This window comes from Fringilla coelebs (assembly GCF_963513975.1).
Source record: "Fringilla coelebs genome assembly, chromosome: 7".
Classification (NCBI taxonomy): Eukaryota; Metazoa; Chordata; class Aves; order Passeriformes; family Fringillidae; genus Fringilla; species Fringilla coelebs.
Genome location: NC_140035.1, coordinates 6,217,195 through 6,234,792, shown reverse-complemented (window position 1 = coordinate 6,234,792; position 17,598 = coordinate 6,217,195). Strand labels below are relative to the sequence as shown.

At 38.9% G+C, this 17,598-nt stretch overlaps 1 protein-coding gene across 1 annotated transcript in view; it reads right to left on the bottom strand.

Moving 5' to 3' along the window:
- DARS1 (aspartyl-tRNA synthetase 1) overlaps positions 1-16,235 on the bottom strand; it is a 36,038-nt gene extending 19,803 nt beyond the window's left edge. The window contains exons 1-4 of the mRNA XM_084209015.1: positions 16,068-16,235; positions 15,034-15,091; positions 10,883-10,975; positions 6,040-6,142 (exon numbers count right to left, since the gene is read on the bottom strand). Coding sequence (XP_084065141.1) covers positions 6,040-6,142; positions 10,883-10,975; positions 15,034-15,091; positions 16,068-16,136 — 323 coding nt within the window. The 5' untranslated portion in view covers positions 16,137-16,235. The remainder of the gene's footprint in view (positions 1-6,039; positions 6,143-10,882; positions 10,976-15,033; positions 15,092-16,067) is intronic.
- Positions 16,236-17,598: the final 1,363 nt, after the last annotated feature.

Here is a 17,598-nt window from a genome sequence, read left to right as displayed (position 1 = left end):
GAATTAAAGTTTTACTCTTATGTGAACTTTTTTCCCTAAAAAGTTTTCTAGTTTTGCGGCTTCCTTTTCAATGTCAACATTTTGGCAAATGTCCAGAGAACACTACTAATGACATGATTAGCACTGTCTTCACTGAAAATACCAGCTTCTAATCTGCTTAATAAAAGCCTTCTCAGTAATAACAGGAAATAATGTTTTAAACTTATGGAAGGAAATTCTCTGTGCTGTAGAAAAAATAGTTAAATATAAATGTGCTGTAAGGATTCATAATTAGATTGGTGATCCCACGGATGAGAACTGATAGTGAAGTCTGTACAGAGCTCTGATCAGAACATGCAAGGAATTCAACATGCAAAATGGTATCAGGTTAAAAATACAGGAAGAAACTGACTTTTACATCACTGTAACTGCGATGTTGCTTTGCAAACTTGCATAACTTTAAAACTTTGCACATAGGATAAATTGAGCTTTCTCTCCATTTCTACACTGGAGTTGCAATTAAAACATGTTTCTTGATCTGGAACATATTTTAAACTGTAGCTTTCCTTAGTCATTACATTTGCCACAATTATAAGATGTATTTCAACTGAGTTCCTAACTGTGTAGGTCCCTGTAACCAAATATTCAAGTAATTGCCTAGGCACACAACAGCACTAGGAAGGGGCTACAAAGATGTGACCATCTTTGTATTTATAAACATCCATCATCTCCTCTAAACTTTCATTTGATAATTAAAACATGTGCTTTTCCACATTTAATCCAGTATGGAAATGAAAGCTTGTGTTCTGAGTTTTGTTTGAAGCATGTTCAGCAAGACCCAGAGCTGGAAGTGTCTGATGTCCATAACACTGCATCAAACATAAACTACAGAAACCTGGAAGGTGCTGCTTTGATCCCAACAGGTCATTCCAAGGATGTTATTGAAATGGCATTTTCAGTTCAAATTACAATAAGGAACAAGATGCTTTAATAAAATGCCAGTAACTACAGCAAAGCATTCTCCACAGCAGCAGGAATAAGTAATCTAGGTGATTTTTGATAAAATTCCCCTTGGTAACAAAAAACCCCCAAACACCACCAAAAGTGAACAAGTAACAGAAAAACATGCCAAAGTACCACTGTTTCCACTAAGGACAACAACATTTATATCTATAATTAATATTACCAGGGACTAGAAACTAAAGTAGGATGCATAAGGCATTAAGCAAAGACAGATGACATCTTTACATTGTTTAATTTAATATTTAAGTATATAGATTCATGAAGTCCAACAATAAAAAACTTCTCTGTATAGGAAACTATTTTGTATTTTGTAATGTTCAAAAAAAAAAAATCAAGATTATAATTTCTAAAGTGTCCACTAGATGCCTTATGTCCCTCTTAAATAGCTGCATGTGTATTAGCTAAGACTTTCTCTTTTAACCACAGGATTGCATTCTTGCAGTTTTTATAACAACATCTTTCATCAACAGCTTCATGTTGCAAGCTGAACCCTATGCTGGCCTCCCAAAGTGAATTACAATCAACATTTTCTTGGTCAAAAGCCCAAAGAATAGGAAGAAATTTGGTTATTTACAGATTTGAAATAAAAAATGTTTACCTCTTCTATACCATCTATACTTATTCTAGCATTTTGTTGCTTTTTCTTCAACCCCTTTCTGTAAGCAGACTGCACAAATTATATTAACACATTATTAAATTTAAAATATTAAATAATTGTATTAATAACATAATAATCAATGGTCCTTTACCTGAATGCCAGTGCACTGATTTATTTTCAATAAAGGAGTGCATTTTTAAGTAGTTAATAGTGTAAACATTTTGTACTGAACATGAGCAACTGTAATCCTGTCTGCACAAATATAGCAAGTATGCATGATGCTCCCTGAAAGGAAATTATATGACAAGAAGGCCAGGTAAACACCTGTTCTTACTCTCTTCATTCTAAAAATGTAATGATTGGTTTCCTCTACCAACATTCTAACACTTGGTTGAACCTGCATATCCTTTGGGGAAAAAAGAAGCCAATGTGCTTTTAAAGGTTTTAAGTAACAAAATCCACAATGAATTTTTAGTAATTTTCACTAAAAACCTACACTTTATTTCCTTTCTAAAATCCCCTAATTTCATTCTCTGTTCATTGCATCCTGTCATACCTTTGTTATTGCAATGTAAAGAATCTCCTGCTGGCAGAAAACCTTGCACAGCAACACCAGACAGATTTAAATCACTCACTAATTTCTCCAGGATAGAACAGAGTTTTCTTTAGACTCACAGAAGGCAGATTTGCATGACCATGAATCATTTCTTATTGCAACTTCACCATCAACCTTTTCCAATCTAATATGTATTCAGAGACAAAGACAACAAAAGTGGACAAAATATTCCAGAATTGCCTAAAACCAGGCACATATTACATTAATGCTATTTTCTAGAAGTCAGAGAACTGCATGGGCTCCTGTCAAGTCAGTTATCTATCACAATCCCACATTTCTCTCTGCACTTTTCTATTTATTAATCCTGAACACCCACAAAATCTGACCAAACAATCACAAAGATAAAAATTCACATTGAAGAGCATTGAAGTGATTATTCTAAATTAACCCTGGTTATTACACACTCCCGAGTGCCTATTTACCAGTCCAATTTTTGTGTCACCAGCAAACTTAGCTGCAATTTGACATTTTCTTCCAGTATTCTGATATAAAAATTAAACAGAAATGGATAAAGAAAACATTCTGCACTATCCAGCAGTCTCCCTGGTATTACCAATTTATCTAGGTAAAGAACTTACATATATTTTTCTACATTGTGAATTATTTTCATACAAGTTAATAATTTCCCCCCCCTTCATTTTAATCTCTTTCCTGCCCTTTTACTCTCCAGTCTACTACAAAGAGCCATCAAGTTACTTCCTGTGCAAGGGCAAATTTTTTGAGCAGCTAAATTAGAATCTGTTAACCACCTCTCCCAACTGCTCTGTCAGCTCACATGGTTTTGGCAGAAGGGTGGCGGGAAAGGCTCAATGCTGAGATAGAAAAGGAGAAAGAAAACCAAAACCAGCCACACCTCATGCTTCATGGAAAAAAGGAGGTTGATGAATTACTAAGATAAATTACTAACTGGTACCTCTGCTATCTAAAAGAGACAATTAACTGTTTCTCTTTTGCAGCATTCCTTGCAGGACTGGGCTGAATTGTTTTTTCTGATAAAAGACAGAAGAACAATTCCAAAGCTGCCAATCCAGCATCTCGACTGGCTCTGTGCTATGTTTGTTTTGGAAGTTCAACCTGAAACCTTACATGGTTAAACTCATAGAAATTTCTTTGTAAACCTGAGTTGAACCACTATAAAGTATCTTTCACTAAAAACTCACATTGTAATGATAATTGTGGTAATTACTGTATGAATGCTGCTGACCACAGAACATTATGAAAGTTCTTGGTTTCCATGTGCCAATATCTAAAAGAGGAACTGGTTTGTTTATAATTTATGAAAATTTGTACAAAAAATGCTCATTATTTAATCAACTAAAATTAAAAATTTAAGATCCAGAATTTTGAAGACTATTTTAAACAAAGTTGTGGACACAGTATTAAAGTATGTAAAAATAGCACATGGGAAATACAGTTTATGCACCATAAATATACAGTGAAAACTTTTAAAAATTTAATTCAAATTCAAGATATTTGAGTTAAATGTTTTCTTCAATAAATGTGTATTTCCTCATTTAACATGTAGGAAATGAGATGATAAAAAAAGACACTGAGAAAGGCAGGGAAACAGGATAGTTATTTTTAGACATCTAAGCCCAACCTCATTTGCTAGAAATAATGGGATCACTCCAGAGCAGGTGAAAGGCAGCAGGGAAGTGACTGAGGACAGGCACGTACTGGGGCTCTGCTTCAGGTGCTGCTGACACAGTGACCCCACGTGCACTCACCAGCAGGGAACAGCAGCAGCCTCTGAAGGACAAGAGGCAGCTGCAGCGCCAACAGCAGACAGAATTGTAGGAGATGAAACACTGGAAAAAGTGACAGCATGGCAGGATATTAATAAAATAGGTTTGTTGGTGGGAAGGAATCCTGAGAAGATGACTGCACTAATGGTGTTTAAAAAACCAAACGCAAACCCTCAAAAGAAAATCCAGAAGGCGGTACAGGAGTTACACCACTCAGAGAACATGATGACGAGCATGTAATCATTCAGAAGCACAAATAATAAGGGAAACATGAATGCTACAAAGTAAGTGAGGCTGAAGTACCAGGACTTGGCTAGCAAATGTTATCCCAAAACAGGAGTAGAAGGAAAAGTCAAAACACAGTACAAACATCATCACTCTGGCTACTCTGAGGAATTCAAGTCTATCTTATCAAGAAGGAAGATGACAGGGGCTTGGGAAGAACCTAAAGATGAGGTTCTGCCTGATTTAACAGCTCACTGCTGCCAGAAGAGAAAGGAGCTTTACCCTCTACTGTTTCCAGATACACTCTTCAACCATTTACCATTCCTTGCTAGCTCTCGACCTCCATCACCTAAATTAAATCACTAATCTGGCAGAAAACTAATTGAGTAAAAAAAGATCAGTGAATCACAAAAAGCCATCACAGAAGTTTATAAGTGGCAGTCAGCATATGGAAAAATAAGAGTAAAGACCAGCTTCCCTCTCATGAGCTCCTAACCACAAAGATCTACCAATCATGAAGTGTAAGAAATTCAGCCGTGGAGGGAAGAACCGCAAAGAAAACTGAAAAAGAGAGATATTGGAGAGAACTGGAGAATAGAAGAGTGTGCATCACAACTCTAAGAGTTGTTGCACTGTTCTGTAGCACAAGTTTCTCGAGGGAGTACAGGCAGAGTGTTGGGAGTTTTGAGGGAGATAAATTAGGGAACAAGTACATTATACACTTAATTCTTTTCAGAGATTCCAAGCGCTGGAGAGAACAAATCATTTCATGAAGCAACAGAACACTTCACTTTGGCTCATAAACACCTGTGAACAGCATGTTTCACACTGGCACTGCCAGCACTGAGCACCGCCAAACAACAAACACTGCTGGTTCTGTCTTCCTGTTGCCTTGAACCCCATCAGCAGAAGCATTATCCCAACCTTCTTAACTTGGCTTCTGGAAGTCTCTACTATAATGAATCTTTCCCCTCCCTGACATATTGAAGGTTGAAGGCTGTAGCACTTTTGCAGCTAATTAGTAGGGGCTCCCTTCCCAGGCATGAGAGTAGTGCCAAGAACTCCACAGAAGCAACTCAAGTGCCACATGCTAAACATATTCTGCACCAAATAAACTGCACAGAATTGATCCAAATTTCTATTTGTGAACAAGTAGACAGACATGATTAAAGCTCTACTATAAAACACATTTGTCACACAAACATATTTATTACAGGACAACCTGAAAGCACAATCTTGAGGCAAACAGAAGGGAAAGGTAATTTTTTTATCTTTAGGAAAAAAATTGCTGCAACAAACATTTTTTCAATTGGCCAGTCTAACTATTACCCTGCCAAATATTTTTTAAATTAAAATTTTAGTGCCAAAAATAAGGTGTAGATAAGACTAACCCAGTGCACAGAAGCTACTTTTAACTTCTGCAACTCAGTAAGCAACTAGCAATATGGGACTTCTTCTCATCAGTTCTAAGTATAAAATGTATTACTACACTGCACGTCTGGTAGAGGAAAAACACTGAACATGTGCGGACACAGAGCACCACCACACACCAAATGAAGTGTCCCACTAAGCTCAGCTTGCCAGACTTTTTGTTAGCCAGCTTGGAAGAAAATGTAGGTTGTCTATGGCGAGAGAATGCTGCTTCAGCAGTTCAGAATGAATTTCAAGCCTGTTCTCTATTTTATCTTTTGTCAGTATAATGTATTCAACGCAATAGAGAGCTGACAATTTAAATAACTACATTTTAAAACAAACGAAGCATTGATGTTAATGTGTGAAAATGGTCCCAACCCCTGGGAGTCCTGGTTCCCACCATTGTTTACTCTGACAACAGGATATAATTGCTTACTTACTTGGCAGCAAACTTTACCATCTGCTTGCTTGCATGCTGTCCCACAGCCACAAGAGCTTGGATATTAAACTGCTGCTGACGCAGGACTAAGAAACACTGCTTCCCTGAATACAAAGAGAAACAACACAGGTGTATTAAGGACAAGTTACTCGAGGTCTTTGTGAATGAGAAAAAACTCTTTACTACTTAAATATAAACTGAGCTTTTTAGGACTGTGCATCTCTCTCTCTCATTCATTGCTGCCCCCCTCCAAAAAGCTGCTTCAAGCTCCTCAGCTGTGCATGTACACACACACACAAACACACACAAACACGGAGATAAATTAAATAATTGTGCCTTACATCTATAAACATTTGAATGGTCATTTTCTAAAAATAACAGCAAGCCTTCCAAGATAAAGAATATTTAGACAAAAGAAAAACAACAAATCATAACTTTTAAAGTAACTTTTCCTTCAACTGCAAGAAATACATCACACTTTTCCTTGTTTCTTTGCTCATAACTACTTCAAGTCTAAACTATTTTTAAAGAGGTTTTTTCTCATCTTCTCAAATCAAAGCTGTAGAGTTTACAAAGCTGCTTGGAGAGAAATGGGCTTGATTTTGCACCACAAGGACTAAACTAACAATGTTCATTCTATAATACACCACACATTCTGAATGAAGGGGAACAAAAGGAGTATTGATTCTAGTGAATGACAAGAACTTAAGAGACCCAATTAAAAATTCCTGTAAGAGCAAGTTATTCATGAACAGCTTAGGGAAAAAGAAGTTAATAGGAATTAATAATAATGTACAAAGAACATAGTGCATTTTGTTGACTTTTAAAATGGGTATTTCCAAGTCAGCAAAGATATTTCTAATCTGTTTAGCTGACAGTTGCAATCATTTCATACTTCTTCTCACATCTCTAATAATCATTAATTCCTTAACTTAGTTTTAGGGAAATATGGTGATTTTAAATGCTTCTTCCTAGAGAGAAATTAACAACAAACATTTCACTGGTGTACCAGTATCTGATAAAGGCACTGGTATCAGTATCAGTAATTCAAGAGTATCAGAAAATAAATGCAGAACTCTTGAACACAATCTTATAGAAATAAAAGCAAACATACGAAACGAGTACAAAATATTATTAAATATTAATTATATTTACTGGAAATGACTAATCTTGTCCTACAACAAAAACGCAACAAGATTAATTACCTATTTTCAGAACACAGAGTACAACTAATTTCTGTATTCCAGAGGCTGCAATATCCAGAATGATACAGATGCACGTACTTCTTGCAGACGAACATTAAATAACAGATTTAAATTAGAAAAATACAGGCTGTATTTCAGATCTAGCAAGTCAACAAAGAAAGTACAATATGATATGCTGAGTTTCTTTAGATAAAGGAGTCATATCTCACATCTTTGACATCTCAGTGTTTCTTACAGTGTGGTTGGATACAGTATTTCCTAGGAGATAGTTTTTGTCTCCATGATTTTAGTCACAAACAATTTAGCAAAATATGATGAAAGTTTCAGCATTGATGTAGGAGGTGTTGATGTAGGAGAAAAAAATGCACAGCTGAAGACAGCTAGGAAGTAACTCAACTATAAGACAGGGAAATAATGACCTGCTATCACAGAATAGCTTGGGTTGGAAGGGACCATTAAGGGCCATCCAGTCCAATCCCCTGCAACAAGCAGGGACATCTCCACCAAAACCAGCTTGCTCAGATCCTCATCCAGAAGACTGGTGGTTGCACTTAATCCCAAACACTGGAGGTCTGATGAATATCTGCATTATAAAAGGACTCAAATGTCTTTGCCATGAATAACAGTAGCTGTTTCCATGAAGGAAGAGGATGTTTTGCAGAAGGCAACCACTTCTAATCACACAGAAGATAAGTGATCAAACGGACCTCACTCGCAGGACTGGTTAAAATATCCCAGTCACAAAGATCAAAAGAGGGAAGAGAATTTTCCTGGGAGAGCCGAAGGCATTCAAAATATAGTATCAAAAAGACCAGCCATAATCAAATCTAGCTCATGCTTAGAAGCCTTTCCAGATCAAGAAACGCAAAAAAGGAAGCATTTGAGTAAGAAAAAAATTGGACAACAGGATCTTCTCTATGTGTTTCAAAATACTTATGCAGTGTTTAGGTAAAAAGAATAGCACCAAATTTACTCACTTTCAACAATAAACTACTCTAAGTTCCTACTAAAAAAACAATACCATGTCTCACAAGAGTGCTTAAAAGACAAAAAGTTTTAAAAGAAATTTGGCTAAAAACATCTGACATGGTAAAATGAATAGAATGTTCAGTCACTGAACAAATAAGATAATTCCATCAAAAATAAGCACATCAACCAGTAATCCACCGTCTGTGTTGGATGAAAGCACCAAATCACACAGGACCTTATGAAAGAAAAGGATATAAGGAAGTAATGTGTATAAAGAGTAAAAATATGTTGATTATATAAATTAAATGATGGTTACATACATTTGCCAGCAAAGAGAAGACTTTATATGGTTTATTATAAAATTTGGCCCAATATTTAAATTGCTCTTGATGGAATTCTTATTTTCAGATGTTTCATAGACCTTTGGATTAATAACCCAAAATCTATTTTCAGGTCTAACATTCTGCACAAGCCCCAGCTGCCTGGCCAAACCCAGACCAAATTCCCAAGGGCTTTTCAATGATAAATGTGATGAGTAGATTAAACTGGCTTTAAAATAAGGCCAGAAATAACATTTATTCAATCTATGATACAAACCATAGGGCCCTGTGAACTTTAATTTTAGTACAACCCACAGAAATTCCCAGCACCCCATTCTTTACACATCCTTCAGTTAATTTCCATCAGACTCTATGAGTGACTTGCTATAGGAGACAGCTGGAATCTGCAGTTGTTCCCATTATTTTTTTTTTGGTTTATTGGTCAGGACCAGACAGGGTTAAATAAAGGCTACACTGGTTATTTAGAAGTCAAATTCAAGTTTCTGAGAAAAACTAAAGCTTGTTTTTGTGAAAGATTTTCCTGTTTCCTGCAAGGCTTTCCTTTCCACAGTGGTAGGAATAGTGCCATGTTGTGTGTGGGAAAGGCTAATATTACTTTTTACTCTTAAACATTTGCTTTTCTTGTAAGATTCTTTCCCCAAAGCTTAAGTAAACAAGCATATGGCATTCCCTAGCAGCACTCCCTGAATGTCAGAATTGTTCTGTGTTGTCAGACCAAGAGGAAACAAGAGACACTATGAAAAAATTCAGATCATTCATGCCCGTGATCAATTCCTTTTGCTTTCATTCTTTAGGTTGTGTTAAAGAGTTTTGAAAATAAGCACTGTTGTTTCATCAAAAACAGAAGGGAAGGATTACAACAGCTTCTTTCAAGTTCATATTGCCCTGTTACAGAGATGTTACTGTGTTTGACGTATATGTATTCGTCATACAAGATCCCACATATCAATGTATTACAGAAAGCAATCAACAACCACAGAAATTTATATTGTTTTCAAGGTCTGAACAGATACCTGCTTCTAATATCCTGAATTCTGTTAATAGCCTGAACTCTTCCTATAATTGAAAAAAAAAAAAGCCATAAGGATAGTCTAATTTATGCACTGATAGTAACAACAGTAACTTTTAAATCAGACAGAGTGGCTTCTGTCTGAACAACTTCATGATGTAATGACCAAGGCTTTCGCAGCTTTTGGAGCTGACAATTTCTTTAATTAACTGAGAGATTTCCATTACAAAATTACTGAGGAAATCACAGAGGACTCCTTAAGTTTAAAGATTCTAATACAAATTAAAATGTGCACCATGCATATATATTGTAATGCAGTTCCTTACTGCAGCACAGACACTCATTAAGAGGGACACGTTTTAAGAAAATGAACTCTCAAAAAGAGAAATTAATCTGGTATGTCTGATGATATTCTGTACTGGATTCTTGCCCCTAATTTGCATCATTCCCAATTTTAAGACTACCGTTAAGTTTCATTTATGAAGATAATTTCTTCATGCCTTTTTTTTTTTTCAATTCTTGGAAAGACAAGTTATTTATATCTACAGAGCTGCCAAACATAACTGAAACCAGCACACAACAGTTGTCAGCATCTGATGTCAACTGCAAAGGCCAAAGCCTATTGAAGTTTGCATATGGCAGCCTGGTCTCCGGAGGGAACTTCTGATTCCAAGGAAGAAATATGGCTGTCAGACAGCCAAGGGCGACAGCCCACACTGCTGAGAGTCCACAAAAGGGTTTCCCTATTGTCTTGCTAAAGAAAGATGATGCTTCTTATTTGAAGTCCAAATTGATATAATTAGAAACTGGTAATCGAAAGTAAGAACTCTGAAATTTTTAGAGATTTTTGTTTCCTGTCAAAGAAAAGGTGTGGTGAAAATATACATGTGCAGCCAAAGAAATATGACCTGCTGACAAGAGATACATTTATAATACAAGTATGTTTTACTGTAGAAGCTTAGAAGTGTTTTGTCTCACAACTATTAACTCCTTAAGGAGAATTATTTCATTTTTAAATTACTATTATTTACAACTGTCCATATATTATTTAGCAATACAGTAAAAAAAATTCACTTTAACTACAATATGTGATTTCCACACAGCTAAAACTAAAATCTTCTTTTCCCTATAGATAGGGAAAAGATGGGTGGAAAAAGAGAAAAGAGCCACTCAAAGTAACACTGAGGCAACCCTGAGTAACCAGGTGGCAAAGTTTTCTTGAATGCAAGACATAAGCAACAGGACATGAAACCAAAATAAACATTACGGTTGTACTAATGAAATGAGGAAATAAACCCAAAAACCCAGGAGGCCTCTCACCTTTAGCTCTGCTGGTGTGAACTCTGCCACGAACCCAAACCTCTTCATCTGCCTTCTCCACTGTCAAGTCTTTTATGCGAACCAAAACTCGATCTGAATTACAGAAAAAAACACACATCTTAAAACAGCTTTTCACTTTAAACTCCAAATGCACTATCATTTCTATTGATAAAATTGATAATAAATCCAAAACATTGGTTTTTGTATCAACAGCATAACTGACTTATTGAAAACACATAAACTCCCATTTCCTTTCTTAGTGACTTGTACTTGATGCAGTAGCTTTAAATTGTTCATTTTTGACTTACACAGCAGGGTCAAACTGCACTTTACCAACAGCAAGACTCACTGTAGTTCACGGATGGCAGAACCCAGCATGACTAAACTGGTTTTGATAGGACTTCACTGTACTACCAGCACTTATTAGTCTGAACTTCTGCTGCCTAAGGGATGTGTGCCCTGCTGCACTGTGCAGGGTCAAAGCTGCCGTGTTGAACCCAGTGAAACAAAGGCTCAGAGTAGACATGCTACTCTCTGTGCCTACCTTACATAGGTAGGATGAATATAACTGTAAAATAACTATTATGTATAATAAAAAACAGAAAGAAACCACAATTTTAAAATATTTATTTTGATTAAAGCAACAGCATTTTGGAGCAATGACAGTATTACTGCATAAAATAGATAACATCCATTTCAAGAAAATCTCTTTGACAACCTGATCAAGCACTACCATCACTGTCAGAGCCAAGACTTGATCAGAAGAACCCTTCAAATCCAATGTAGCTGCAAAGCTAAATAACAACAGGAATGCGTGGCCTGGAAAGGACAGATTTTGGATAGCAAAGGGAAAAAAAGATATCAAGGAAAATATTTTTAAATAAATTATGACTTTAAAAAGTTTATACAACAATTACATCCTAACAATACGCTGGGTGCATTCCTTGCATGATTCTTTCCTCTCCCTTGTTACAAAATAACATTAAATTTGCCCAGACACACTGTAGACTTTTCCTGACAGAACTTTTCAAAAGTTTTGGGAAAAAACCCAACAACTTTTGCGTGCTCCAGATTACCATCTGCTGCTCTGGACTCCTTCCTTCTGTCTCTGAATACCAGTCACAGCTTGCCCTGCAAGCCTATTATTCTGCACTGGGGATTTTAGGGGATTGAAAACTTTTATTAGCTTATGTCAGGGCAATGCAGCTCTTTCTTCACACACACGTATCAAATCCAGAACAGAATGGAAGAGCACAGAGAAATGTGACAGGAAGTTGACTCAAATATGTTCATGAAGTGTGTATGTGTGAATGTGTGTGGGTCTGCTGGGGAAAGGAGAAATGGAAATAAAGATGTTATAATTTGCCAGCAATTTCTGATATTCAAACTTTTTGTAGTACTATAGGAAATATGCAACCATCACAATCCACAACCTTCAGTATTGCTAAGAGTTTGATATTCAGACAGTTAAAATTACCTCAGTGAACTTGAAACTGTATTGTTACAAAGTTAAAACATGTTCTAGGCAGAAACATAAAGACAGAAGGAGGTATTACACCTTTCATGGGTCCTCAGTGTTTCATGAACCATCTGCACTAGATAATTTTTTTTTTAAGTCTTTTGGACACCGAACAGTTCATATTTCACTAAGGGTAAACAAGACATTTAACACTAAAATTGTTATATGGTATTAATTATTAAAAACTATTTCACCTTCTATAAAAAGGGTAATAAACAATATCCACAAGGTGACATCATAAAGCCCTTTCTTCCAACAGCAGATCACACAATCACAGAATGGCTGAGGCTGGGAGGAGTCTCTGGAAGTTCTCCCACCCAATGCCATGCACAAGCATAGAGCCAGCAGCCCAAGACCATGTTCCGATGGTTTTTTAGTATTCTCAAGAAGGGAAACTCTTCCTGGTCAACCTGTACCAATCCCTGGTCGCCCTCACAAAAAAAAAAAAAATCCTGATGTTCATTGTGTCCATTGCCTCTGTTCCTGTCACTGTGCTCCACTGCAATGAGCTGGATGTTGCAACTATGCCACTTCTTAAATCCAGTTCTTTTTTTCCCTTAATGTATGGCCCAATCTCTTATTTTTCTCTCAGAACTCCAACCACTTCTAAACATAGGAGGAGAGGATAAACGTCCTAAAAGCTGTGTGGCATACATAAAACAAAACTTTTTCACTTTCAGACCTCATTCCCTGCCTGTCACATCAACTTGTTTGCTAAAATAATTTATCCTGCATCATGGAATTTAGAACACTATGATCAATATTTGTCCTGTATTTGTGTAGTGCCAGCATCTTCAAAGTACTGGAAAAATTTGAAAAAGAGAAGGCAAGTTTGACATAAAAACCTGAAAATATCTCACCCTCCTGTGAGCCCTTTGGCAAGAGCTCTCCCTGTCAGGAACTATGGAATCTGTAAATAAAAGTGCATTAGTCTCAAGGAAGAGATTAGGCTGATCTTCAGCTTTTTTGTTATACACATTTTGTTCTTTATCGTTACCTAATTTTGGTGTTCTGGTGGCCACGTTCTAAAATTACAGAACAGCAGGAGTTACGCAGATTGCATTTTAAGCCAAATGGAAAACTCACTCAACATTGTCCATACACTGAGATTTTTTTTAAGCACGGATGAAAAGGTCAAGGGGACAACACACCTAAATATGACACTCAGCCTTTTTCATACAATTTCCTGTAGCCTTCACCATTTTCCTTCTCAACATACTTTTTTCTCCAGTACTTTTGAGTGCTTTTTTTTTAATATGAGACAGTTGGCATTTCTCCACAAAAGCAGGACTTGATCTACCATCTCAATCTGCCAGCTCAGGTCCCCCACACAGTTGTTTGCTCTGGGATGCAAATCCAGGAGAGGAAACACAGAGCTGGGCTGCTTCCAATGTGATTTCGACTCCAGCTCCCTTTCTCTGGCAGCTAGAATGGATTTTATTCAACAATCACTGCTAACGCAGTCTCTGCTGATTTGCTTGTCCCATTACATTCTTGATATAAAGCTCCCCTTCAGTTGTTTTGAAGAACGGTCTTGTGACTGCTTCTCTTCCCTACATTCTGCATTTCCCTTCCTAAAGAGGCACCAACCAAAACAATCCTCAAAGGAGAAAAAAAAAATCACCTAATCACAGATGATGTCCCTGTTTTACATTTTACTATGAAGAAGTTACAAGAAGCCAGTCTGTTACTTTCCCTCATTACCGTTTCATGCAGTGAATTTAATACAAAGAATAATATTCCTTGGGATATTAGCCTGGGAGATTGTTCTCTAGCCGCTAAGTTTTCCTGAATCCAAATTCCCCATCAGGAGAAAATCAGGATTTCCTGAATTCAGAGTGGTATGACTGATAAAACCCATAAATATTAATATCCAATATTAATGGATTTGGTGCCCATACATAGGAGAAACTGAAGGCTTCACAAGCAGAGAGATCATACTCAGAGAGCACTGCTGCTATAAGTCACAGCAGAACTTACTCCAAACACAGACCTGACATCTCTGTACATTATACTTAACAATAATTTAATAATTTTTTTAAAAGTCTGCAGTGATGGACAGACACAAAACTGACAAACCATTTAAGCCAAGGTCCAAGCAAGGGCAAAAACTGAGATTCCTCTCAATGCAGAACTGAGTTCCAATATTCAACCACACTCATGTTTTTTTTTTTTTTCTTCCCTCCAATCTCAACTTCCTGTTCTGACTCATGTCCATGACCTCCAGTCCCATTACCACACACCTTCAAAGCCTGGACTTATCTTTCCTACACCCTCCCATTAAGTAGATTTAAACTATAAGATCATCCCACAGCTTCCCGTTCTCCAGGCTGAAAAGCCCAGCTCCCTCAGAAACTGTGCTCCAGTCCCCTGGTAGCTGTCCACTGGACTGGCTCCAAAATGTTAATGCCTTCCTTGCACTGGAGAGCCCAAAACTGGACATGGCACTCCCAATGCAAGTGTCTCACAAGTGCCAAATGTATCCCAATAAAGGGGGAAGATGCCAGTGGGATCTGAATGAAAAAGTTTGGTAAATGATTTCTCAGGAAGTACTGAAGATATTTGGTACATAACTTTTTCCCTTCTTTCCCACCCTCTCTCTTGCAGAAACTTTATTTCTTTTTCAACTGACCTGGTTTCTCTTGGGATTGTATCATTGATGACACTCCATATCTTTCCTTAGCATAATCCTAGAATGGAGGTGAGAAACATATATCAAAGAAGCACACACAAAAAAACTGAACAACATCAGCACAGAGTTAACTGAGGAACACAAAATAATTAGCAATAATATTAAAAAAATGTATTTTGGATTCATAAGAGATACACAAGGGAGAGAAGACAATTGTGCCCTGGATGAAAAAAAATAATTCCAGCAACAGCAACCATGCATGATAATCATTGCTTGTCACACAAAGTTAGTGTGATTATCAATACAAAGAGCCTACTCCTCAAAAAACATCTGAGTCCTACTTAGAGAAATTAAATATTTCCTTCCCATATTCAGGCACAGTGAATTGTCACAAGCCAGAGGAGCTGAACTGTTAACAAAATCTGCCAGGTAAGGCAGAGAGGAAGGCAATTTTCATCAAAACATCACAATTCCAGTTTCCCATTCATTTCCAAATAAAACCCCTTGGTTTATTTATTTTATTCTATTCAATACATGAACGAAAGTTCCTACTAAACACTTTATTTGGGGAGGGTCTTTGCTTGTCTGCTTTTGATGAATTGTGGCATATTTGTAACTTTAGGGGAGCCACCAATACTTGGAATTCCTTGTCGCTGATGCAACAATAAGCACAAATTACTTTATAACAAAATCAACTGATGCTCGTTGTTAGTACTTCGTTCTTGAAGAAGCACGGGCCTACAGTTTTTCAGCACCGCTCTGTGATCTTCACGTACAAGGCAGAAGCACCTGCCAGGCCAGCGGGAGCCCCTGCAGAAACCTCCTGCTGGGGAGGAGCATCCCAGGTGTTTCTGGGAGAAGCAGAGCTCTTCAGAGAATCACAGGCTGGGCCCGGCGAAGGGGGAGTGGTGGGACAGGCAGGGTAGAGCCAAAGGCAGCTGCGCCCCCGGCTCGGCCAAACCCGGCCTGGGCCCAGCCCCCCCACCCCGGGGAGCCTCAACAGCGCGCCCGCCGCGTTCCCTGCGGAGACCCACATCAGCCGCCGACGAGTCCTCGTTCTCCGGGCGGCGGTCCCCCTGCCCGCGGCCGGCGGCGCTCGGCATCCTGCGGCGACCGGCGCGGCCCTCACGGTCCTTCACGGTCCCTCACGACACAGCCCCGCACACGCCACGCCGCTTCCGCGCGCCCGGCTCTCGCGAGAGGGCCGCGCCTGCCCCTGCCCCGCCCGGCGCAGGCCGAGCGTATCGCGAGAGCTGCCCCCGGCACGCGCTGCCCGCCTCCCGCGGCGGGCGCTGCCCGCGGTGCCCTCAGGGCGGGCTGAGGGCGGGGCGGCTTGGCCGCCCTGCCGGCCGGGCTGCTCCCCTCAGAACCCTCCCGTCAGGGGGCCGCCGCCATCCCGGCGAGTGTCGGTGCTGCCAACCTCGCCCTGATGATGCTGCGGCGAATGCTGCTGGGCTCGGCGGGGCCGAGGCAGGGTGGGTTTGGTCCTCGCTCGCTCTGCTCCACAGTCCATCACATTGTGGCCAGAGGTAACATCAGAGAATCACAGAAATGTTTGGGTTGAAAGGGATCTCTGGATATCACTCAGTCCAACCCCCCGCCAATGCAGGGTTACCTGGAACGTGTCCAGGTGCCTTTGGGATGTCTCCAGAGAGGGAGACTCCACAACCCCCCTGGGCAGCTGTTCCAGTGCTCTGCCACCCTCAACGAAAAGTTCTTCCTTGTCTGCACATGAAACTTTCTTTTTTAGTTCATGGCCAGTGCCCCTCATCCTGCTACTGGGCACCACCGAAAAGACTCTGGCACCATTCTCTTGGCACCCACCTTGAAGATATTTATATAAATATCTTCATATAAATAAACATGTTGGACTGTGAGGTGGCCAGCTAATGAGCATGGAGCCAAATCGAAATGCACTTTTGTTCTATTAGGCCAGCAAACGTGGCTTCCCAGTGCTTATCCTGGTAGCAGTTCTGAGCACTTGCCCAATCACCCTGTTTATAAATAGCTGTTTATTAGTTAGCTACAAGTAGGTCTGGTAGTTTTGAGAGGATGAGCAATAGCACAAATGCAGGTGTTTCCCTCCAGCTGAGTGCTTGCTTGAAGCAATGCTACAGTTCTGAGCCAGGGCTGGCTGCAGGTGCCAGCTTTGAAATGACAGAAATCAAAGCTGGATGCAGCTGGCGAATCTATAGATTGTTTATTTTGTGCAGGGCGAGAAAGAGTTAGCGGTCCTGATTTAAATTCTAGTTTTGAATTTTCACATTTGACTAACTAATCCCTTTTGTGGTATCGATTAGAGTTCTTCATTTCCTGTCCTACAGTTGTTTATTTTGCAGCATTTTGCACTGTACTGGTTCAACATCTCTTCTCGTGGGAATCCCCTTGCAAAGTTCCCCTTCTGCCTTTGTCTCAGAGAATTAACACTTCACCGTGAGACCACATAGCTTTCACAAAATCCTTTCTTCTCATGCACTGTTGAAAAGAATTAAGATTCAGTGACAGAGAAGGCGAATCACTGTAAGTTTTTATTCCTCACCACAAGAAACGAAGTTCTGATGGCAG